Below are 24191 nucleotides of genomic sequence, written 5' to 3'. Positions count from 1 at the left end.
CTATAGTCATATGCCCATCCTAGTCCCTATCCTATAGTCATGTGCCCATCCTAGTCCCTATCCTATAGTAATGTGCCCATACTATAGTAATGTCCCCATCCAATAGTATTGTGCCCATCCTTGTAATGTCCCCATCCTATAGTAATGTCCCCAGCCTTATCCCCATCCCATAGTAATGTGCGCACTTTGTCCCTATCCTGTAGTAATGGGTCAGCAGCTCCACTCACCTTCCACAGACGCCAGAGTGAAGCTGAGGGGGCGGATTCCGGCCCCAGATCCACAGTGATTGGAGAGACCGGCCTTGTGACCGATCTCTCCAATCAGAGCTGGGGGCGGGTGAAACCCAGGTCACCCAGCTCCAGCCAATGATCAGGGCTACAGCTGCCCTGATCTTGGTTGGATTTCAATGTTTCAGCGATTTTCAATAGCTCAAACATTAGTGGCTGTGATTGGCTGATGAACGCCGTTCAGCCAATCACAGCCTCCGTAGGTCCAGGGAGGAGACACGACCCCTCCTGAGGTCCCCTCCTCCCCGAATCTATATTTGCAGCGATTGCAGCCACCGGGGCCGCGATTTCGCCATGACGTACTGGGTGTGTGTGTGTGTTGGACGTTAACCCCTTAGCGACCTATGACGTACTGGGTACGTCATGGGTCCTTAAGTACCAGGGAGCCAAACGTACCCAGTACGTCATAGGTCACTAAGGGGTTAACGTCACACACACACACACACACACACACACAATTCTTCTCCCCTGTCCCGCGCTCCCTCTGCTGCCTCATCTCTGCTTCGTGCGGCCCCCAGGCCCGTGCCCCTGGTCACTATCGCGGCAGGTGCAGTGTCACTGTCAGTGATTTATGTGAGATGATTGTATTGCTGGAGCGAGAGCGGAGCGCCAGCAACACATTCATCTGACATAAAGCGCAGACAGTGGCTGTGGCCCCTGCACCTGCCGCGATAGTGAACAGGGGCACGGGCCTGGGGGCCGCACGAACTACCCTGAGGGGCCGCGTGTTTGAGACCCCTGACCTACCCTCTGTGCCAGTGTCTGTGATTGGTTGCAGACTGCTGTACATACCCCCCTGTGTCCGTCTGTGATTGGTTGCAGTCAGTTTACTGTATATAGTAGTGTAAAAAGAAATAGTTTAAAAAATGACATGGGCTCCCACCATATTTTGATAGCTAGTGCGGGTAATGCAATAGCTGCAGCCCTCATCTGTAATTTTTACCGTAGCTAAATATCAAAATAAAAAGCCACAGTAAAGCAGACAGCTGGAGGCTGGTATTTTCAGAATGGGAGGTGCCATGGTTATTGCCCCTCCCCCACCCTAAAAATACCAGCCTGCAGCTGCTCAAAATTTTAGCAACCATTAGATGCGACAGTTTTGGGCGTTACTTAGCTCATCCCAATTTGCCCTCCTGCAGTAGCAATCGGGGTAATATAATTAGTGTTGAGAGAGTAGTTAATTATTTGTACTCACTATGCTGTTAGCGAGTACTGTCCGCTACTCACATACTCGTTAATATCAGACTGAATCAGTCTGACATAGATCTTTGAAGGCATGTATAAGATTAGATAAGGTTCCTTAGCTTAAGGTGGTGTCACACATAGCGACGCAGCAGCGATCACGACCAGCGATCTGACCTTATCAGGATCGCTGCTGCGTCGTTACATGGTCACTGGTAAGCTGTCAAACAGGCAGATCTCACCAGTGACCAGTGACCAGCCCCCAGCCAGCAGCGACGCGTGGAAGCGTAACTAAGGTAAATATAGGGTAACCAAGGAAAGCACTTCTCTTGGTTACCCGATATTTACCTTAGTTACTAGCGTCTGCCGCTCTCACATTGCCAGTGCCGGCTCCCTGTTCCCTGCACTCCTAGCCAGAGTACACATCAGCTTAATTACCCGATGTGTACTCCAGCTACGTATGCAGTGAGCAGGGAGCCGGCACTGGCAGCGAGAGCGTCGGTGCTAGTAACTAATGTAAATATCGGGTAACCAAGGAAAGGGCTTCTTGGTTACCCAATGTTTACCGTGGTTACAGCTTACCGCAGGCTGCCAGACGCCGGCTCCCTGCTTGCTTCAGTTCGTCGCTCTCTCGCTGTCGCACACAGCGATGTGTGCTTCACAGCAGGAGAGCAACATCCAAAAAATTAAGCAGGACATTCAGCAATGACCGGTGACCTCACAGCAGGGGCCAGTTCGTTGCTGGATATCACGCACAGCGATAGCGACGGGACGTCGCTGCTACGTCACAGAAAATGGTGACTTAGCAGCGACGTCGTTGTCGTCGTCGCTATGTGTGACACCACCTTTATATGCCAGTCTTTCTGCTCTTGTTTACTGGTTTGTTTACACAAGCTGACGATAACTCGTGGGAACAGTACAGTCATTACTACAATCGCTCTCTCCCCATACAGCATCATGCTATCTGCAACAAATCTATTGTTTATAGCGGCGATGCGCTGCCAAAAGTGATGATTTATATGCCGCCATAAATGATACAATCATCTGATTAATGAGATGAATGTTTTTCCTAGAGCGTGTCTTGAATGACTAGTCAGATGAGGTCCCTGGTCAGCTTCTCCCTGCCCCACTCCAGTTTTGTGTACATAGGGAAGACCTGTCAGTCATGGGGACTGAGGTAGGGTAAAAGTATCTTACTATGAAACTCTGCCATGTTTAATATACCTGGCTGCAATCATGTAGCCAGCGCCTGATTCATGTTGCCCAACTGCTTACTGTAAGGGCTGTTTTAACTGCCTTGCTTATGCACTTTGAGAAGCTGGTTTGTACTGCAGTTGTACTGAGAATCCGTACTATAATGTAAGCTTCTCTGCTCCCCCTACCCCATGTTCAGATAGGGAATGTTAAGAAATAGTATGTGAGTTTGGGGAATGGGGTCAGAGAGGCTCACGTTTGAATATGGATTCTTAAAGCAGGTGATTTCAACTGCAGCTGTGCTAAGTGCATGAGCAAGGCAGTTAAAACAGTACTTTCACATGGCGTTTTTGGAGAAAAAGAAGCAAAATATGGTAATGGAGTATAGTACAAGGCTGATAAAAAAAAAAAAAAAAAAGTACTTGATCTTTTAAGGACATTTATTGGATGTGTTATAATGAAAGTTAAGTTGAAGAAAAAAACATTCTTAGAAGAAAAGCAATGTAAGTAAGGATTTCATGCAGAACTACAAATAAGTTGGTATATTCTGCTGCTGCATCAAATGTATTTTATATCAAGGCGAGGATTTTGAAACTCTTTGTGAAACATATACAATTGACATTTCCATGACTATAGGCTCTACTATCGGTGATAAAGATAAACCCAAGGGTGGTGGAGACTCAGGTGAGACCTCCTTTGACTCCAGCCTCTCGCCTTCCTCTGTAATCTCTCAGGCCTCTGCTCCTTTACTAACTTCTCAGGCTCTCATGCTTAAACTCTGAGCTTGGCTGGATTGTGTGTTGAGCACATAGCAGGTGATATGTGGCTGTTTGCTTTTCTGCGTTAATGCATGTGTCATAGGAAAGCAAGGCAGATCCCGGTAAGAAGGATGTTTATGATCATTTAGGCGTACAGAAAAATTACCCATCTCCTCCATTTTTGGGTCTATGAAACTCCGTATAATATTTATGCAGAGGCACAGACATTCGAGAATACGTGGGATCACACCGGTTCTAATCCCTGTTCCTTCATCTTCTATTCACCTAAAGGTACCGTCACACATAACGAGATCGCTAGCGAGATTGCTGCTGAGTCACGGTTTCTGTGACGCAGTAGCGATCCCGTTAGCGATCTCATTATGTGTGACACCTACCAGCGATCAGGCCCCTGCTGTGAGATCTCTAGTTGTTGCAGAATGGTCCAGGCCATTTTCTTCAAAGGCGACGTCCTGCTGGGCAGGACCCATCGCTGTGTTTGACGCTGTGTGACAGGGTCACAGTGACTGCTGAGATCGTTATACAGGTCGCTACTGCGACCTGTATTGTTCCTGCATCGTTGGTAAGGTCTGACTGTGTGACATCTCACCTGCGACCTCCTAGCGACTTACCAGCGATCCCAATCAAGTCGCATCGTTTTCAGGATCGCTGGTGAGTCGTTGTGTGTGACTGGGCCTTAAATCTCATGTCCATAGCCAATTTACCAAAAGAAGTTGTGCATCTGTAGTCTCTTGGCCAAAAGGCACCGAGCCAATAGTGCCTACTGGACCTATTTTAACATGTGGTGTACTCCCTAGGCACAGTTACATCAGCGATTACAGAGCCTAGTGTGCGACTATAGCACCACATCGGTATCACGACAGATGAGGGAGAGGATGACTGCAAAATTCAAATGTTGTTTACGAAGACACCATGTTGCCCCATATATGACAAGGTTACCGTGTCGTGCCGGAGTCATGGTTTTAAATCTAGCTGAGGCCATGTGGCTGGAGTTCGTATATTTCACAAAATATGTTACAGTGGTAGGTTAGTGTCCTGCGTGTAGCTGAGATATGGAAATTTGCTCATAAGACTTTCTGGAGACTGGAATTGCTGAGCACTAGCACTGCAGAATGTTGGTGGTAGATAAGCAACAAGAATCAAGAGATATAGCACCATGTTTCACAATCTTTTAAGGCCACGTGCACATGTTTAGTATGTGGTAAGTTGTTGTTTTTTTTTTGTTTTTTTTTTTACCTCCGTATTTGTAAGCCAAAAACAAATAAAAAATGTAGAAGGGGTGCCTGTATTTATACTACACCTTTTCCTCTGATTGTTCTGCTCCTGGTTTTGGCTACAAATATTGAGGTAAAGAACTCCCCAAATACTCAACATGTGCCTGTCGCCAATGATATTGAAGTAAATTCTTGTGGTTCTTTTATCTGTAACTATTCTCACGCTATGACAATATATCCAGCAAGGAGCTTGGTCAGGGTAAATTGTACAGGCTCAGGAGCTGAGCCTTCACCCCATAGGGCAGGATCCAACCGCTATACAGCTGGGACCAGCCTCTCCTGAAGCCCATCCATAGGCTGGACTTCATAGGAGACCATGTTTTTTTATTTTTTTGTTCGTTTTTTTTTTTTTTTTTTTTTTAATCTCCATATGCTGCAAATTTGAAGTATTGTATAGTTAAAGTGTTCAATGAACCCAGGTTTAAATCCCTTTTGTGGAGCTTTTTAGTAAAAAAAAAAAAAAAAAGGAAAAATTTTTTAAAAAGCTGTTAAAAATCTAAAAAAGTTTTGAATTGCTTGCCCCTATTAATATCCAGAAATAGGGAAGAGGAAAAAACAAAGCATATTGAATATTGCCATATCTGCAAAAGTCTGATTACCATATGTTTTAAATAATTTTATATTCTGAATAAACGCCTTAAAAGAAAACAAACAAAATAAAAATGCCTGAACTACAACTAACCCCATCGATATGCTTAAAAATGAACAAGTTCAGTGGTTCAAAGAAGTTGGCAGAACTGTAACCATATACAGTTGGGAAAACCCCAAGGATCTAAAGGAGAAAATGATTGTTAATTAGTGATGGTCGAACTCGCAGATACACGGGAGCGGTGGGCCTAACCAGGTAAAATAAAAACAAAACTCTATTCTGGCCCAGGATTGATCTTTGGTATGTGGCCGGTAGCTAATCCCCATATAAGACTATGGGGACCAGAATCTGGCGATTTAAAAATAGTGGTAGAAGGGATAGAAAGAGAGGAACAAGCGCGCTATACTTACCAAGTCTCCAGTGCGGCTGTAACTGCTCCCGCGGCCGCTCATTCTTTTCTGTGGCCAACCATCACCTTAATTGCATATGCACTGCTTTCCCTGCCTACCGCCACCTATGATTGGTTGCAGTCAGATGCGCCCCCACCCTGAGTGGCAGTGTGTCAGCTGACTGCTTCCAATCACAGATGCTATGTGTGTCTATTGTTGTATAAAAATAAATAAAATTTGGCATAGGGTTCCCCCATATTATAATACCCAGCACAGATAAAGCATATGGCTACAGGCTGCAGCCCCCAGCCGTGCGCTTATCTTGGCTGTGTATCAAAAGAAGAGGAACCGCATGCGGCTTGTTTTTTTTTTTTTTTAAAAAATATATTTAAATAAATTAAAAAAAAAAAAAAACTGCGAGTGGTCCCCCCCCTAATTTTGATATCCAGCCAAGATAAAGCTCAACAGCTGCAGTTGTATGCTTTATCTGTGCAGGGTATCATAATATGGGGGACTTTATGCCAATTTTTATTTATTATTACTGTATGTTATAGACATGCAGATGCGTGTGGGCGGAGGAAGCCGTGCATATGCATGAAGGATAATACACAGACCTCGAAGCAGTTACAGACATGCCTGGGACTCGGTAAGTGCACTCCGGTACCCTTTGGACTCGCAAAGGTCCGGACTTTTACAGTCCAAGCCCGCCCATCAATAGTGTTAATGCATTCTAAGCCAATACACGGTGGTTTGCATGACCTGGGGGTTACTGGAGTGTTTCCATCTGTCCTGTTCTTATACAGGTGCTCATGAAATGTTGGTGTGTGGCTTCTCTTATTAAAACTTTTTCCTCTTTTTCTTACTATGAAAAGTTATATTCACTGTGTAATCGCAAGGCTTTTGTAGCTAGGAATGGCCTAACTAATCAGTGTTCCTGGCATTGCTAACATTGGCTGGATTTTGTATACTGAAGCCAAAAACACTGAAGTCATTGACCAATAACACTAATTATTTTACATTGCAGATTTTTCTGACTCTGATTTAGAGGATCTAGTGAATGGAGGCTACAAGCCAGACAAAGGAAAAGGGAAAGACAAAGATGACGGGAGATACAAAGACGAAGGTAGAGACCAAGGAGACGGTAAGAGTCTGCCATTCTGTAATTACAAATATCACTTGTCCCTACATACCGCTCTCCTTGCCTATGAATTACTCTTAGTTGGGTTAATTATTGTCCATTATAAATTTGGTTCCATGTTAAATCCAAATTTATTGAATTCAAGAAAAAAATAACACGAAATTACTAAAAACAAAAAATATAAAAACACCCCATAAACACAAAAAGGCAGTGTGATCCCAATAAGACCCACAATGGCAAAATGTAGTCAGTAAAACAGTAATGGTATAATAGTAAAGATCAATTCAAGCAAAGATGACACACAGGGTTAATAATCTATGATTATAATGTAATAATTAACCCTAATCAAACACCAGACATCCTATCTAATAAATGCCTTATGTGGACATGACCAGTGCAAAAGGGGGTTAACAAAGCGTTCTACCAACTCTTGTATACATTCAACATTACAGAGAACAATTGTAGTATTACGCCTTAACAGGTAGAAAAAGTGAATTTCACTATACAATAACCCGACGCACGTTTCATCATGGGGTCAAAATGCCTATAAAATGCACTACTAGCTTTCCAACCAAGTCAATATAAAAATAAGTTTGACCGTAACTTACCAGAGTGAAGTGGCAATACATGTGTTACGCATGATGACTGAAATCCCATAACCAATAAAATATATCATGAAATTAATTATTGTAGCATTACCCGCCACACGCCTTAATGTGACTCAGTGTACCATACCCTGAAAAATGTTTTGCATATAGCTTCATCATGGGGTCAAAAATATACCACCACCTCTCCAACCAAGTCAATGTAGGAAATAAATATTTGACCATAAGTTACCAGCGTAAAGTGGCAATACATGTCTTACGCATGATGACGGAAAGGCCATAACCAATAAAATATGTTATGAAATTTAACGTTTGTTTTTTTTTTTTGTCTCGTGGTAGACAACCATCTCAAAACCATTTACGGATGTATAAATGAGACTAGTCTTTATAACTTGCACTTTTAATGGCTGTGGAACCGTGATGTAGTGTTCTTTAAGTAATTTGAACGTTATTGTCATCTATATTGTATGATTTGTGTATCATACAAGGCTCCGAACTCTGCACTGTGCCATTTCTCTGGTGTCACACAGACCCCAGGATGAAATCTAAAGCTTTGTCTATATAATTATTATACATGAGTGAGTATATAAGAGGCAATTACTGGATAATGAGCAATGAGCCTAAGTAAAGGGGAGACCAGAGGGTCACTTATACAAACCTCGCATCAATCAACCGTACAAAACCAGTGTAAGAAACTTTGCACTATATCTTTACATATGGAGAAAGAAGCCGCTTTCTCTGCTGAGACACCGCTTTCCTTCCCTATCTCCTGAACTTATCATCCACTCTGAAAAACAGCTAGAATCTGTTGGAAAAAAAAGACGGACTGTCAGATCACTGAGGTTACAGATTACAGCTGCCTACTGAAGCTCATAGAGAGGGGAGGAGCACAGTGAGAGCCAGCTGAAGTTTTCTAGTAAGTGTGTTATCTCACCCAAGAGACAGATTCACAACTATGAGGCCCTGCAGTTTTTGATGCTTTCTTGGTGCAGTTTATCATGCAGTTTGTTGCCCAAATCTACATGTCTATCCTTATCTCAGCAAAGTCTGAGAATTCTGGAGTGCTGTGCGCACATTGCTTTTTTTTTTTTTCCTTGACGTTTTTGGTGCAGTAAAGAAGCAGCACGTCAGTTGTTGGTCTGGTTTTTTTTTTGTTTTGTTTTTTTTAAGGACCATTGAATTTACTAAAAAACGCACTAATAACACATGCGTTTTTATGGTGCATTTTTCGGCCACAAGGTGTGTTTTTGGTGCAGAAAATTTTGTGCAGCATGCGCATATACCCTAATTCTCAGTACTGCTGTATGTCCTCCATGCTGCTGCTTCTCAACATGTACTACATAGACAAGAGAGAGAGTGTTTTTTTTTTTTTGCTTTTTTTCCTCAACCTGTGAGAGATAAATATACCGTAGATGGATATAGATCTATATAGATATAGAAATAGATAGAGATAGATATTTTTTTTAAACTAAAATTGTATGTACCGTATATCTATGTAAATATATTCTCTCCTGTGGTGGACCCATCTATTATAGTCTCCATTTAGCCAATGAAATCTATACAGGACAGCCCAGCCTTGGACGAAGTGTAATTTTCTCCTCTGCAGTCAGCTAATATTGCGCTCCAGGGAATATGTAGAACTGTATGGCATCCATTTATGTGGGCAGGCAGCCATGTAATACACGATCAGTGAGAGCGCTTATTCCGGTTGCTTTGTGTTGTCACAAATAATAAGCATACAATGGAGGGGGATCTGCTCTATAATGTCCATATGCAATATTGCTCCATATGGAAGTCTAAGGTCCCTTCGGACAATTCTTCTTAAACAAGGCTTACATCAAATCTGTTATCAGAAATATTGGGTGATTAGACAATTGCAACAAATTCCAAGTCTTGGTAATTAGATTTTACATGTTTTAATGGGTGTGTGTGTATATGTATGTGTGTAATATATCTCTATCTGTATATATCTATATCTCTCTATATATATCTATATAGCTATATATATATATATCTATATATCTCTCTCTCTATATATATATCTCTCTCTCTATATATATATCTCTCTCTATATATATATCTCTCTCTCTATATATATCTCTATCTCTCTATATATCTCTATCTCTCTATATATCTCTATCTCTCTATATATCTCTATCTCTCTATATATCTCTATCTCTCTATATATCTCTATCTCTCTATATATCTCTATCTCTCTATATATCTCTATATATCTCTATCTCTCTATATCTCTATCTCTCTATATCTCTATCTCTCTATATCTCTATCTCTCTATATCTCTATCTCTATATATCTCTATCTCTATATATCTCTATCTCTATATATCTCTATCTCTATATATCTCTATCTCTATATATCTCTATCTCTATATATCTCTATCTCTATATATCTCTATCTCTATATATCTCTAGCTCTATATATCTCTAGCTCTATATATCTCTAGCTCTATATATCTCTAGCTCTATATATCTCTATCTCTATATATCTCTATCTCGCTATATATCTCTATCTCGCTATATATCTCTATCTCGCTATATATCGCTATCTCGCTATATATCGCTATCTCTATATATCGCTATCTCTCTATATATCGCTATCTCTCTATATATCGCTATCTCTCTATATATCTCTATCTCTCTATATATCTCTATATATCGCTATCTCTATATATCGCTATCTCTATATATCGCTATCTCTATATATCGCTATCTCTATATATCGCTATCTCTCTATATATCGCTATCTCTCTATATATCGCTATCTCTCTATATATCGCTATCTCTCTATATATCGCTATCTCTCTATATATCGCTATCTCTCTATATATCGCTATCTCTCTATATAATTATTTAATATTTTTTTGGGAGTGGGTAGCTTAGTAATCTAAAAAGTCCCTCATTGGCTACTGACAAGTCGTCATTTTACTGATTTAACATAAACAGAATATATCTCCATAGCATATCACAGCTAGGTAGAAATATTGGTCCTCACTCAGCGTTTCCAAAAATCAGCATGGCTAGAATATTAAAGGGAATCTGTCACCAGATTTTTGCCTCCTAATCTGAGAGCAGCATAATGTAGAGACAGAGACCCTGATTCCAACGATGTGTCACTTACTGCGCTGCTTACTGTAGTTTTGTAGAGAAAACCTTGATTTTTAGCAAAATGACAGCCAACAGCTCAGTAAGTGACACATCGCTGGAATCAGGGTCTCTGTCTCTACATTATGCTGCTCTCAGATGGAGGAGCAAAAACCTGGTGACAGATTCTCTTTGATAAAGTGGGAAAGAACCAGATTCTAGTGATGTCACTTACTAAGCTGTTTACTATAATTTTGATAAAATCTGCATTCAAAGAACTGGTATATCTGCAGCAGATAAAATTGAGCTCTATATATCCCCACCTCCACCACGAATTGTCAGCTTTTTGTGCAGCTACCAATCGGTGGTCGAGGCGGGGTTACACGGAATATGGAGGACTACATGGCAGCAGGTTTACTAGTCCTTTAGTGATAAACAGTGATTTTATCAGCAGGAGATCATCAAAACTACAGGAAGCAGCCCAGTAAGTTACACATCACTGGAATCACCATCTCTGTCTTTATATTACGCTGCTCTCAGATTAGATGGCAAAAACCTGGTGACAGATTCCCTTTTAAGTCCTGTTTGCACCTATAATTGCTTTTTAGTGGAAATTCTACATAGTATGAACTTTACATAATTATCTCAATTAACATTTTCTCTTTGCAGGAAATTTAGCCGAAACTGGAACCATTGCAGGGATTGCAAGCGCTCTGGTGATGGCGTTAGTCGGGGCTGTATCCAGCTATATATCCTATCAACAGAAGAAATTTTGCTTCAGTATTCAACGTATGTGGCTTTTTTAATCTACTGTGGGGGAGGGGAGTATAAGCAATCTAGTATATAGAGTATATATATAAGAGTTCACCTGCAGTAATGCCTTCATGTCCAAATATTCATATATGTGTATGTTTCTGCAGTATCAGTACAAAATTACTAATCTTACAATTGGCCTCTGTGGTGTGGTTACTTTAGCCTCCTACTTCCTATCCTTTTCAGGAAGTTTTCAGCAGCTTCCTTATCAGCAGAGGCAGGATTACAATAATGGGTTTCACCCCTATACACCGCTCATGACATGAATCGCTATAGGCGATGTCACAGCTGACCTCGCCCTACCTACGATGACCATTGCACACTTTCATTAGCTGCATCAATAAAAAAAATTGGGTTAGTGGTTGTTCATTGCTGATAATGTACATGTATTGTTTCCTGACGCAACAAGAAGTAGGAGTTTTCAAAAAACAATGGCTTTGGTTTACAAGAAAAAAATATAAATAAATAAAAATTTAACTTTTTAAGGTGATTGGGACACTTCTAATTTTGCTGTAAGGTCTTATAAATGTATAGATCCACCCCTGGCTATAGAGTGAGCCTGGATCTATGAATACGTATATCAGTGGCATGCTCCATGTTTCCAGCCATCAAAAGTTAAAGGCTTTGTCTAGATTTGCAACCAGATCTTTATTCTTGCAAAAAAAAAAAATGAATTTTAGGCCGCACAACCGTTGTGATTAGCTCGTTAGTCCGCTAATTGCTAATCGTGTTTACTTGGGGACGAGCGCTCCTGTAAACGTTCTGCCAATCATCGCCCAAGTAAAAGGGCATCAACCTAAAGACAGCAGAAGCGGTGGAAATGCTGCAATTGTGAACCCCGGACTGCATGTTTAAAGCGATCAGCGGTGAATAAATGACAAAGAATATTAATATAAGAAATTAAAACCTACCAGCTTTCATTTCAGATTTTTTTTTTTCCTTCTGGGACATTTCCAGCAATTAGTAAAGGCTGCAGACAGAATGCTAATGACCAGGTTGCCAGCTCCTAGCGAATGCCATCCTTGGATTGGCACATGGTATATGAGTCACTTAGTCCATACGCTGGAACAGAAGCTGTTTATACAGTAACACTTCTCGGTACATGTGGTGCAGGCTTCCACTCACCATGTGTAAATTTCTATATTAAACATGCGGCCTAAGACCTGATGACAGAAGTCACAGTAATATGGGCTAGTAGTTGTAACGTTGTGGAAATTATACGATTGAGTCATCTTTTCTCCCTGCGCTAATCTTCTTACAATCTAACGCCAAGTTCAGATGAGTGCTGAACATTTGTGGACCAGTTATGTCCTAAAATGGCGGAGGTGCCTGGTTGTGTGCTCTCCTGCAGAGTGGAGGGGTGCAGCAGCTGCCTATTTATGTGCACAAGGCACTCAAAATTCTGTACTAATGCCATGTATTAAGAGCAAGCAATCCAAATTTAAATGTAGACGTTTCGGTCAACACATGACCTTCATCAGCTGCACTACAGATTGCAGTAGTGAAAGTTAAAGAAAGTAATGACACTGAGAATAGCGTTTTTTTGGCAGCAAAACGTGCTGCCAATCCACAGTGTTGTTACTTTCTTTATCTTTCACTACTGCAAACAGCATTGGTGATGAAGGTCATGTGTTGACCGAAACGTCTACATTTATATTTTGGATTTCTTGCACTTTAATAAATGACACTCTCAAAATTATGTATTGATGCCAAGGTTTATTTAGGGTATAGGATCCTACTTGGGCACCAAACACAGGAGTGCCATGTTCATACTCTATTTACGTGCACCAGTATGGTCAGAAAAGACGAGCACATGCTGCTATTTATTTTTTCTATTTGAGCTTAATTTAGATTATGATGAAAATATCACCTATCCTTTATTCAATTAAAGGGGTTGTCCACTACTTTTATACTCATGGCCTATCGTTGGGATAGGTCATCAATGTTTGGTCAGGTGGGGTCTGAGACTCCCCACTCCCACCGATCAGCTTTTCTCGGTGTCAGTAGCTGAAAATACTCCGTTCCGGAGCTGCCCTGTCTTCTTATAGTGGCCAAGCACTGAACAGCCGCCTCTTGGGGTATGTGCCCATAATTCAGACATGCTGTCTCCTGGACGTTTCCTCTCCTGCGGGGCTGCAAGTGCTGTACTCAGGAGACTTCAGCTGCCCTTGCCCACGATCAGGGTCCGGGCTGCTGCGATTTTTCTCTGTGTTCCCCCTGCGTAGTCCGCTTGCAGCTCCGCAGCAATAATGATGCAGCTCGGAAAGCCACACCTCAGGTCAGTTGCGAGAAAAACGATGCGAGAAAAATGAGCACAGTGCACAAGACATTTCTAGAAATCCCATCCTCTGTGCTTGTACTGTAAAACGCAGCGAAAACGCACTGCATACAAAACGCCGTGAACCCTGCTTGTGGGCACGCAGCCTTATACAAATCAAAAGGAGGCAGATGTGCAGTACCCGGCTGCGACCACTATCCCAAGCCGGAGCAGCTCCGTATCAGAGCATCTGTTGCCACCTGCCGCTGTCGGCACGGAGAAAAGCTGATCGGCGGGGGTGCATGTTGTCGGACCCCGGCTGATTAGATATTGGTGACCAGGCCTGGACTGACCATAGGGCAATTCTGGCAAATGCCAGATGGGCCAGTCCCTGTAGTGGGCCAGTGCCTGTAGAGGGCCACAGTATCTGCAGTCACCGCTGCGCTCCTCAGCAGTGTGTGCATGCCGGGCACACAAGCTGCAGCAGGACCAGGAGGCAGCGCTGTGCTGTGCCGGCTCTGCTGTGTGATAGTGGATAGTGTGCCCGGCATGCACACACTGCTGAGCGTGGCAGTGGCAGTGCCGGTGACCGCAGCTTCCTCCTTCCTATTCAGATGTATTTGCTTCTTTCAGACGTAAATACATTTGATCAGCGTGCCGGGACTGGGCCCCTCCCCCGACGTGCAGCAACGTGATGAGTTCGGCACCTTGCTGATGTCAACACAGTGCTGCGGGCGCCACACAGGATACATCAGGCAGTGGTAAGCGCTCCATGGAGGAGCCGAAGAGGACAGGTTTAATTAATGGGGATGAATGGGGAGGGGCTGAGGACACAACTGGGAACATTTGTGCAGGAACACAGCTTTGTGACAGGCAGAGGAGAAGTACTGTATTCCGAGGGAGGGGGGGAGGCAGGAGTGTGTAGTGATGGGGCAGTGTAATTTGTGTGTGTAGGGGGTGACAGGGGACATTGTATTATGCCTGGGGAGGGGGTAATGGAGGGTGTGTGGGTGGGTGTGTGGGTGGGTGTGTGTGTGTGGGTGGGTGGGTGTGTGGGTGTGTGGGTGGGAGGAGGGCGCGGAGTCATTTATCGAGGACTAATTAGTGTGATATCAGTGATATTAGTCCTGGACCTGTCCACCCAGGTACAATCCCCTGTAGTGACTGCAGCGCTTGTAGAGTGATTAGGACACAGGTATGTGACGGAACAATCCACAAATCAGGGAAGCAAAGAGCAGAAAATACATGAAGGTCTGCTACACACTGCAAAAATGTGTCGCATAGTGCCATACAGTGTCACATAGTGCCATACAGTGCTCACATATACAAGTGCACAAAGATATTACACATTCGCCACGCTAAAAGTGGGCCTGTGTACCCCCAAATGCCAGGGCTGAATTTTAGTCCCAGTCCGGCCCTGTTGGTGACCTATCCTAAGGATAGGCCATCAATGTAAAAGTAGTGGACAACCTCTTTAACACTAGAACTACTGGACTCGTGACACCTATATAGAAATACATAGTGCAAAGTAGTCAAAATGACTACCTCAGTAGTTCTAGTGTTAAAGATCTTGAATCCCTGGAGATGATTCTGGCCATGCAGTCTCTGGTGTGGGCAGAAGTGTTGACAATTTTTCTGTCACTGATGTTACTGTCACGTCTGCTCTGACAACCGCTCAGGCTCACTTTTAGTCATACAATTTTTTTTTATATTCCCTGAAAAAAAATGTTCCCAGTTACCTAAAACCATGGGTCGTTTTACCAACATCTATTCCATAGAACTAAAACCACTTGTGAATGTTCATGTGACGCCCCTGCGGTAACCAGCTGTCACAAAAACAAGGTAACAGCTCGGGTCCTTCATGACTGTGCCAGTCATCACACACACTCTAGCACACCAGGACATATACACTCTCAACCAGGGTGGGAGACCCCCCCCCCTTAGAACCAGGTGACAGGGCTGGGAACTGTGAGCTAACAGGCAGCAAACGGGGAAGGGAGGGATCAGACATGGGGGAGGAGAGAGTGACCTGGGAAGTGTGGGTAGACAGCGGGACGAGTGAGTTAGTTGGTAGGAGAGAGACAGAAAGGAGTAGAGGAGTGAGAAGTGTGCGGCAGTAAAAGGAAAGGTGTCAAGACAGACAACAGACTCTTGAGACACATTGAAAGTAGCAAAGAATCTGCAAAGTCCTGAGTAGAAAGATCAGCCACTCAGAGGAGAAAAGTACCTGCAGAGCGAGAGAGCAAGCTCCAAGGACAGAGGGATCCTGTGGGTTGGACATCCAGGGCTCACAGTACTTTGCACGCACGGGGTGCAGATCCCAGAACAGACCAGGACTTCAAGCCATCTGTTAACTTTGCCAGGCGGGGGGGGTTTCTAGGACTCATCTGCCACCACTAACGTCCGAGGCAACAGCAGCAAAGGGAGGACCGGGACATATCCTCTTAAATAGTCCAAGCTGCCTGCGACAGAACCCAGACACCAGAAAGACCTCCAAGTGCTCCACGCCAGGGAGGACTGACAAATACACCAGAGTGCATCGGTGGGAGAGTGGCACCAGGTTGGCTGGCAGAGCTGTGGAGGACACGGGCGCGCCTGGGATCCAGCACTTTCCCAGGCGCGAATCCAGTAAGTAAAGACAATCAAACTGCACTCCCTGTCTGGACTGACTTATTGTGGCACGCCTCCACGTTGACCCTTCATCTACCCCTGGGGAAAAGCCCTGCTCGCGGAGGGCTCCACCATCCACGCTGCCCCCATCCATCATCCCTAGCGGAAACCGCAGCGGCGGCCCTATTATCCCTGGCCGCAAACCGCGAGTGGCGTAGTCTGACTTTTTATTATTTTCTTTTTCTTTTCATTTAAAACTGGTCGTCGGTGCCCCCGAATCCGGAACCCCTCGAGCCACGGACCGTCCGGATCCGAGCAGCTTGGCTGCCCCTGGGCGCTACGCTCACCTCAAACATCGTGTATATACTGCTTATTAATACATCGTCAAAGAGCTTAAAAAAGCCAAACATTAGTGAATTCACTGCTCATCTAATTATATCCTCTCATTTACTTCCCCGCTAGAGAATTGGTTCTGTAATGTTATCTCAATTCAGTCATCTGCTGTAATCCTTTAAAGTTTGTGCCGCTCCTCGCAGCCCTGTATTCGTGAAGCCTTTCATACCGGTGTCTGCACCGCAGCTCAGCAGCATCGGATCCCTGCTACAGAAAACATCAAATGAGCCGTGCAGAAGAAAGCCTTTTTTTTTTTTTTGCCTCCAGGACAAAGAATATATATGAAGTCGGCAATGCCTGCTGTATTAATGTGGCTCAGAATAGGAGATAATGGCTCTTGTAAATAACTGTATAGAGTGGTGTACTTCTACTACAGACATATGAAAGGATACAGCCGTTCCTGGCCATCTCTAGTTACCCACATGACTGCTTTTTTATACCCTTAATGATAATGGCACTGTTACCCACCCCCACTCCCCGAGAGCTGCTGGATCAGACCCTGGATCATTCTTGTCCTCTTTCTTCCACAGAAGGACTAAATGCGGAGTACGTGAAAGGAGAAAATATGGAGAATGTAATGGTAGAAGAACCTCAAGGTGAGACACCAGTGACCATATTGAGCGGCCACTTCATGGATAAATGTGTAGCACATATTATTCACTATAGTATAATTGCGTTTCTCCTCACCACACAACCCCCCGTGATTGTGATGGTCACACACAAGTCCTGCCACTCTAAGAAATGTCTATGGGGCTGATGGAGAAAGCCGCATTTCCACCAGCACCAGAAATACCAAGTGAACGGAGGCTTGAGATCGTGTTCTAGCAGTTGGCAGGGGTCTCTGATCAGATATTTATCTCCTATCATGTTAGCAGGTGATATAGCATCCTATGTGGGGCATTATATTATCTTTAAAAATCAAGATACTATTGAAGGAAAGGGTTTCGGTCTTTGATCTGCCCACGCTCTGCATAAATACAGTAGACCACATGCAGGCTCGTAAGAACATATACTTTACTCAATCACTATGAGACAATTAAGGTTACAGAAAACCTTCCACCAGATCAAAAGGGGCCAGTTTTTATTTTATATTATTCCTGTTGCTCGTCTGAGTATTAAAAAAAAATTCCCCAAATGCTCAACGTGTGACCATGCCTTCGTTTCGGTGGTAAAATAGTCTTACATGCTATTGAGAAAGATTTTTTTTTTTTGTGCCGGCGACTTTCACTCAGTACTATGAAGTATAGAAAATAGTTGACTTCCAAGCAGAAGCCGCATGAAGAGTGGGCATAATATTCCGAACATGTGCACAGAAAGTCGATTTGATATTACTGTACAGCATGTTCATTATTTTTTTTTTTAACTCTTTTTCAGGCAGATGTCTGGCGGAATCCACCTGAAAAATAATGCATTGTCTACATACCATTAAACACACAAATTACCCCATTATTTCAATATAGGGCCACTGTCATGAGCGTCTATGGCAGTGTTTCTCAACGCCAGTCCTCAAGATCCAACAACTGATCATGGTTTCAGGTTTTCCTCAATATTAGACAGGGAATAATTCCATAACCTGTGCAACATTAAGGAAATCCTGAAAACCTGATTGAGGAAAACCTGAAAACATGATCTGTTGGTGGGTCTTGATGACTGGAGTTGAGAAACACTGGTCTATGGGGATACCAGGAAACCGGGACCCCTAAGCTGTTCCTCAGACTAGAGAGCCCTGTGCTATCGCTATTCTCAGAGATGCTCCTAATGGTGGGGATGTCTGAGTCTCCTTCCTGGTCCTGCTCAGCCCTGATCTTATACCCCCTTGCTCTTCCCCAAGGGGGACTGGGACAGGAGTGTGATTTAACCCACAGAAATGGGCAAACTGGGGAAATCAAAACTCACAGCATGCACATACAGAAGTATAATACTATAAAAGATTAGGAGGAAAACAAGAGCAGGGAGGAATCCATCAACTGGTAACTCAAAAACAATACCAAGCATAAAGGAAGTCTTTCCAGCAAGTCTGGGACATCACAACCCACAGACCAACACAGCATAAACTATAGTTGGCATATTTAGAATATTTGCTCCAGCCTCAAAATGAGAGGAGCAGAAGTGATTGGCTTCCTTACAACATGTTATCAAAGAAGCCCAATGAGCAGGCCAGCAAAGGTTAACTCTTGCTAGCCTGTTTATGAATGAGCATACAGTAGGTCAATGCCTGGGTCTGACTGAATAGATCAGATAATCCATCAGACGGAGTGTCAGATAATGCAATGTGAACAGAGCCTGACCCCGTCATGACAGTCTGCAACTTTTGTGCAAAACTCCATGTGACCGCCACCTTGTACGCTACTCTTGACATCAAAATTGAAAAAAACCACAATAGAACTTTGCACAGAATGGCCGATTGTAGATGTGAACGTTGTTCCTGATATGTTGGTGGTGAATATGTGATAGATGTTACTTTATGGACTAACCAGTTTTATTATTCCTTTTTCAGTGAAATATTCTGCTCTGGAACCTCAGGCTACTGCGCCGCCACCAGGAGACCCCTCAAAAGTGTGAACACCGTAGCCTTACTAGGATTCCCACACCAGTTCTGTTACCAGCTGCACCTATGGGAACCTTTGTGAATAAAGCCGAGTAGGACAAAGTATACTTTCCCATAGCCGCCAATAGTTATTGTCTTCACTTCCAAGATGATATAATCTGGTAGCTGTGGGAAATGCAGCCTGGTTTTCTTGCCACCCTCTACCCCTTCATTTTCTCGGGGGGGGGACTGTACATTTGTTTCCTATTTATTGGGCTTCATCGCTCATCTTAAGCTTAGGATTTGTGTCCATGGTACTGAATAATTCCTTGTAATGTGTTCCTAGTTTACATTTCAGCTTTTTAGAGTATTTTTTATTTTAATTTATTTGATATGGCTTGCTACTATGCAAAACAAACAAAAATTTTTTTTAAAAGCTATGTACACCTTCATTACCTATTTTTTAATTGCACCAATGCTTTATTCTTTCTCTACAGCTTCATAAGTGTTCACATCCATGATAACGGACAACAAAAAGACCGTGTAGCCTGATCCTACAGTAATTTAGGTTTGTTAGCAAGACGTAGGGTTCTGTATGAAGAGCGAGTGCGAGAGCTGACTACACAAAGGTGGTCTGTTACCATGGAGATACAAGCGAAACAATCAGAAAATAGAAATGAAGCAAAACAATCAAAATAGAAATGAAGCAAGTGGGCAAATATATCTTTTTAGATGTATTGGAGCAATAAAAAAATAGTTTCTAAGAGGTGTTCATAGTGATTGAAACTTCACATTTGATTAATAATTGCTGTATGGCAAGCAGATTTTTATTATGGCTTTATTTTTATTTATTACTGTGAATACAAGAACTGCTTTGATCAACAACACAGTAATAGCTGATATTCATTTACTCTTCGGCATCCACGTAAATAACCAATATCTGACTGGAGTGTTTGTGTAGAATGAGGCAGGATCAGCAGAGTCACTTCATTTTCATTAAACAGGGCTCTAGTAACACTATACATATCGATAAGGCTGAAGGCATCTACCACTTAACTCACACTTATTGTAGCTAATATAAAACCCACACTATGTGCTGTACTCACAACTTAACTCAGAGTATTTCACAATAATAATAAAAAAGCGGATTTAAAAAAAAAAAAATCATGTATAGACCTATTTTTTATTTTTGTTTCACTAATCCTGTGTGACAAGGACACTCAATGTAATGATACATATCTCATTCAGATAAGACGTGTGGTCCTATATACCTCTTACTCCTTCAAGATTGTAATTGGCGATTAGACAATTTGAGTGTAAAAATAAGACTAATGTTAACAGCTGCTTGTTGATGGTTTCCAGGTCGCAAATGTAGAAATAACCTTAGATTTGCTGCCCATTATTAAAGCTGAAGTCTCATTTTAAATGATAAAAAGAATGCAAACCCAAAAAGCATTATACCTTTTTGATGCACTAATTTTCATACTTATTGCAATTGACTTGTAAAGGCTTATATTAGCTTTTTATAATACTGCGCCAGTTTTTTTTATTTCCTATATTTCCTTGAATGAGCGCGCACAATGCAAAGTAGACTTCGCTTTCATGTTTGACACTGGCTTGCAATTAAAATCTGCACAAAGGGAAGAAAAAAGGGGGTGTCCAAAAAAGGGACCCCCCTCCCCCACCCTTCCTCCCATAAACCGTGCCATGCTCATCTTTGGACTACCCCCCTGGCATTGCAGCTTTTACCCATTCACTTCGGCATGGCTGAGCTGCATTACTAGACACTAGTATAGTGCTAATTTTTAGCAGGAAAACAATTGAGCTTTTCTTGTAATCCGGACATCTGTCATCAATTTCACCCCTCTTTTAAGTGATGAGCGTTTCTAAATTTGGTGCCTTGCTATTTGGATCATGTTGATTAAAATATATCAATACTTTTATTTATTTTTTTTATTTTGTCACTCATAAATAAATGAATTTGTCTGCTTTTTTCTGATCAAGTTTTATGCTGAAATTTAAATAAATGGGTAAAAAAATAGATTTTTCTGGTTAAGGCTAAATTCATGTCTAACGTGTTTGTGCTCCCATTAGGAACTCATTTTTTGAGCGCTGCTATCTTATGATGATGCATCTGACATTTATTATTTGGAAAAGACTAAAAATTGTAATAAATTTGGCAGTGTCCCTGAGCCAAGCTCCATAGCAGTAGAAACGGTTCTTCATACATACTGAAGTGTAACTGTACTGTGAAAAAAAAAAATAAAAACACAAACCAAAAAGCACCCTCCCTACTAGATCATGTATTCCAGTGTTTCTCAACTCCAGTCCTCAAGAGCCACCAACAGATCATGGTTTCAGGTTTTCCTCAATATTAGACCGGGAATAATTCCATCACCTGTGCGACATTAAAGAAATCCTGAAAATCTGATTGAGAAAAATCTGAAAACCTGATCAGTTGGTGGGTCTTGAGGACTGGAGTTGAGCAACACTAATGTATTCCATTGCTTTTGTTACTCCATCAGTGACATTGGGTGATCTTTGTCAGTAATAATTGGTATTTTTATATATTTTTTTATATATTTATTGGAGAACTTATGATTTTTTTTTTGCGTTTTCATCTTTATTAGGCTATGTGCCCACGGGACCTTTTTTCTGCGGATTTTGCCGCAGAAAACCTGCGGATTTTTCCGGATTTTCCAGATAAATCCGCAGGTTTTAGCATGTACAGTCACTCCCCATGTTATCCTAAGGGACATGGGGAGTGCTGTGTCCACGCTGCGGAAAGTGCAGCTGCCGACCATGCTGCGGATGTAGGCATCCGCATGTATAATTGTCAATTATTCATGCGGAATTACCTGCGGATGTCCCGGCCCTCTGCTATGGAGATAAGAGGCCGGGACGTCCGCAGGTAAGCCGCATGAATCTCCGCATGTTTCCCGCAGCTATTCCGCTGTAATCTAGCAGCTAAAAATAACTGCGGACGCTGGCGGGCAGCTGCGGGAAACATGCGCTCGTACCAGCGGATACATCCGCAGGTACGAGCGCTCGTGGGCACATAGCCTTAGAGTTGAGCAAAATAATTTGCATGAGTTTGGGTCAGAGGCCAGGATGGTAGGCCCGTGGCTGTCAAGCCAGGGCTCTATGAACCTTCTACCTGCCGGCATCCCCTATGTTACTTCTAATCAGTAGGGCCAAGATGATATCTTGTGTGTTTCACACCATAATGTTGCCCCTACAAATCAGGAGAGCCACCAGGATGGTGGCCGGGTAGTAGGTTATCAGGACTCTCGTCCGGCAGCCACAGACTACCAACGTAGCTGCTGGACCAGTTTCCTATGGATTATTTTGCTCATCTATAGTCTTTATTAGGGAAATATGTCAGAAATCTCGATTGGTGGTGACCTGGTTACTGAGACCCCCTGGTTTACCAAACTAAAGTAGAAGTGCTCTGCTTTTTTCTGACACTGGATATGGACTCCATAGATTTTCTACTGAATTTGGTCTTAAGCCCACTATACATATTAGATGGCTGTCGGTCAAGCGATGGTACGGCCAATAAATTTGCCGGCAGCCATCTCCGAGAACACAGGAACGCTCCGGTGTATAGAGAGCCAATGTCAGATGTCTCTAGTGATGGATTATTGCCAGTAGAAAAGAATTGGCAGTCTGAAATTGGACATGTAGGATCCTTAATTCCCCCCCAACAATTAATTGACTAGGGCCCTATACACATAAAATGGTCAACCAAATCAGTTAATGTCAGCAGGTTTGGCTGATGTTGGTCTGTGCTCTCCTCAAAGAAGAAATTCCCCCCCTACAAAGTTTTGGCGAATACTTCCACAGCTTTGGGGTTTTTTTGATGATTGGCTTTGGTCTTAACAACCTAACCTCTAGCAATCAAAACCTTTGACATATTTTTGACAATTTTATTTTTTAATTAAAAGTACAATTACACTTCAAATAAGTGTTGCTTATATTTATGGGAGCTGCACAGATTATTTGTGATGTGACAAGCAAATGCAATAGAAATAGAGACTCTTGTCCAACATAATTCTCATAATAAAAGAACGAGTGATCAGAGGTTTCTCCTAATGGGGTCGTCCCACAATTACATGTAACCTATTTTTCTATCAGATCAAGCAATCTGTGAGAACTAGAGAATGCCATCATACACTTGTTGTGGCATTGATCAGTGTTCCTTTGAGTTTCGATCAGAAATCTGGATTTTCTGAAAGAAACATCAGGGGAGCGAAATACCAGGTGGTAACAGCAGTAGCGGCCTGCGTGATCTAACAGAGGAAATGGTTGTTATCGTAGGACAATCCCCTCAGGATTGATAACTATTGTTAGAAGCTTTACTGTAACAAACTGTCTAGCCTAGCCTTAGGCAACGGACAGGTGTATCTAAATGATAAAACTTTGCCCAACATTACTGTTCCCACAAGGAACAGGCCATTTGGATTCCTGATCATAAGCAAAGTGCAGTTGCTGGGGACAATTCTTCAAGAAAAAGGGATAATCTAGTAACGTCAAAGGGTAATTTGGCAATGTGTCTGGGTTCATGTTGACACCACCATATGAATTCCCTCCTATGCCTACTACTTGGTTTGAGTGAAAAATGCTCCAAACTATAAAAACTTATTGGGGAGAAGCTTCCGTCTAGTGTTGCTTCTTCATAGATGTGTCGTAGTGTTTCGTTAGGCGTAAGCGGTTAGTCTTACATTGGCTTCATGATAGTATATAGTGGTTGACGTAGAAGGCTTAGTTATCATTTATCAGATCGGTGTTCTAGCTGCTAACGAGCAGAGGGACATTCATGGATTCATGTTTTCTTTATTTATGGAGTCTAGCGTCTTTGTCCAGGTGATCGTAATAGTAATCCATCCTATGTGTTTTTGCGCGAGTCAAATCTCCGGTTGGTTTATCCTGACCTGATTCTCTATACAAGAAGAATGAATATTGATGAGGAAGCCATGCTGAATACAGATAACCAGGCTACATGGACTTCTGTGCATCCTATTCCTCCCCTATGTGCTTGTTGCTTAAAGGGGTT

General features: G+C 42.6%; 1 protein-coding gene across 6 annotated transcripts in view; it reads left to right on the top strand.

The window, feature by feature from the left end:
• Positions 1-20299, top strand: part of CD99L2 (CD99 molecule like 2) — a 96944-nt gene extending 76645 nt beyond the window's left edge. For 4 of the 6 annotated variants that reach the window (XM_075323807.1, XM_075323806.1, XM_075323803.1 and 1 more), the window contains 4 exons: positions 6716-6832; positions 11205-11324; positions 17139-17204; positions 19106-20299. In XM_075323807.1, the coding sequence (XP_075179922.1) occupies positions 6716-6832; positions 11205-11324; positions 17139-17204; positions 19106-19170 (368 nt within the window). In that variant the 3' untranslated portion in view covers positions 19171-20299. Of the gene's footprint in view, positions 1-3299; positions 3348-6715; positions 6833-11204; positions 11325-17138; positions 17205-19105 lie in introns of all 6 variants that reach the window. The other 2 variants (XM_075323805.1, XM_075323809.1) reach the window with 1 other exon arrangement.
• Positions 20300-24191: the final 3892 nt, after the last annotated feature.

The sequence above is a fragment of the Anomaloglossus baeobatrachus genome, chromosome 9 (assembly GCF_048569485.1).
Source record: "Anomaloglossus baeobatrachus isolate aAnoBae1 chromosome 9, aAnoBae1.hap1, whole genome shotgun sequence".
In the NCBI taxonomy this organism is placed as follows: domain Eukaryota; kingdom Metazoa; phylum Chordata; class Amphibia; order Anura; family Aromobatidae; genus Anomaloglossus; species Anomaloglossus baeobatrachus.
Note: the sequence above shows the minus strand (reverse complement) of the source record. Positions and strands in the feature narration are given on the sequence as shown.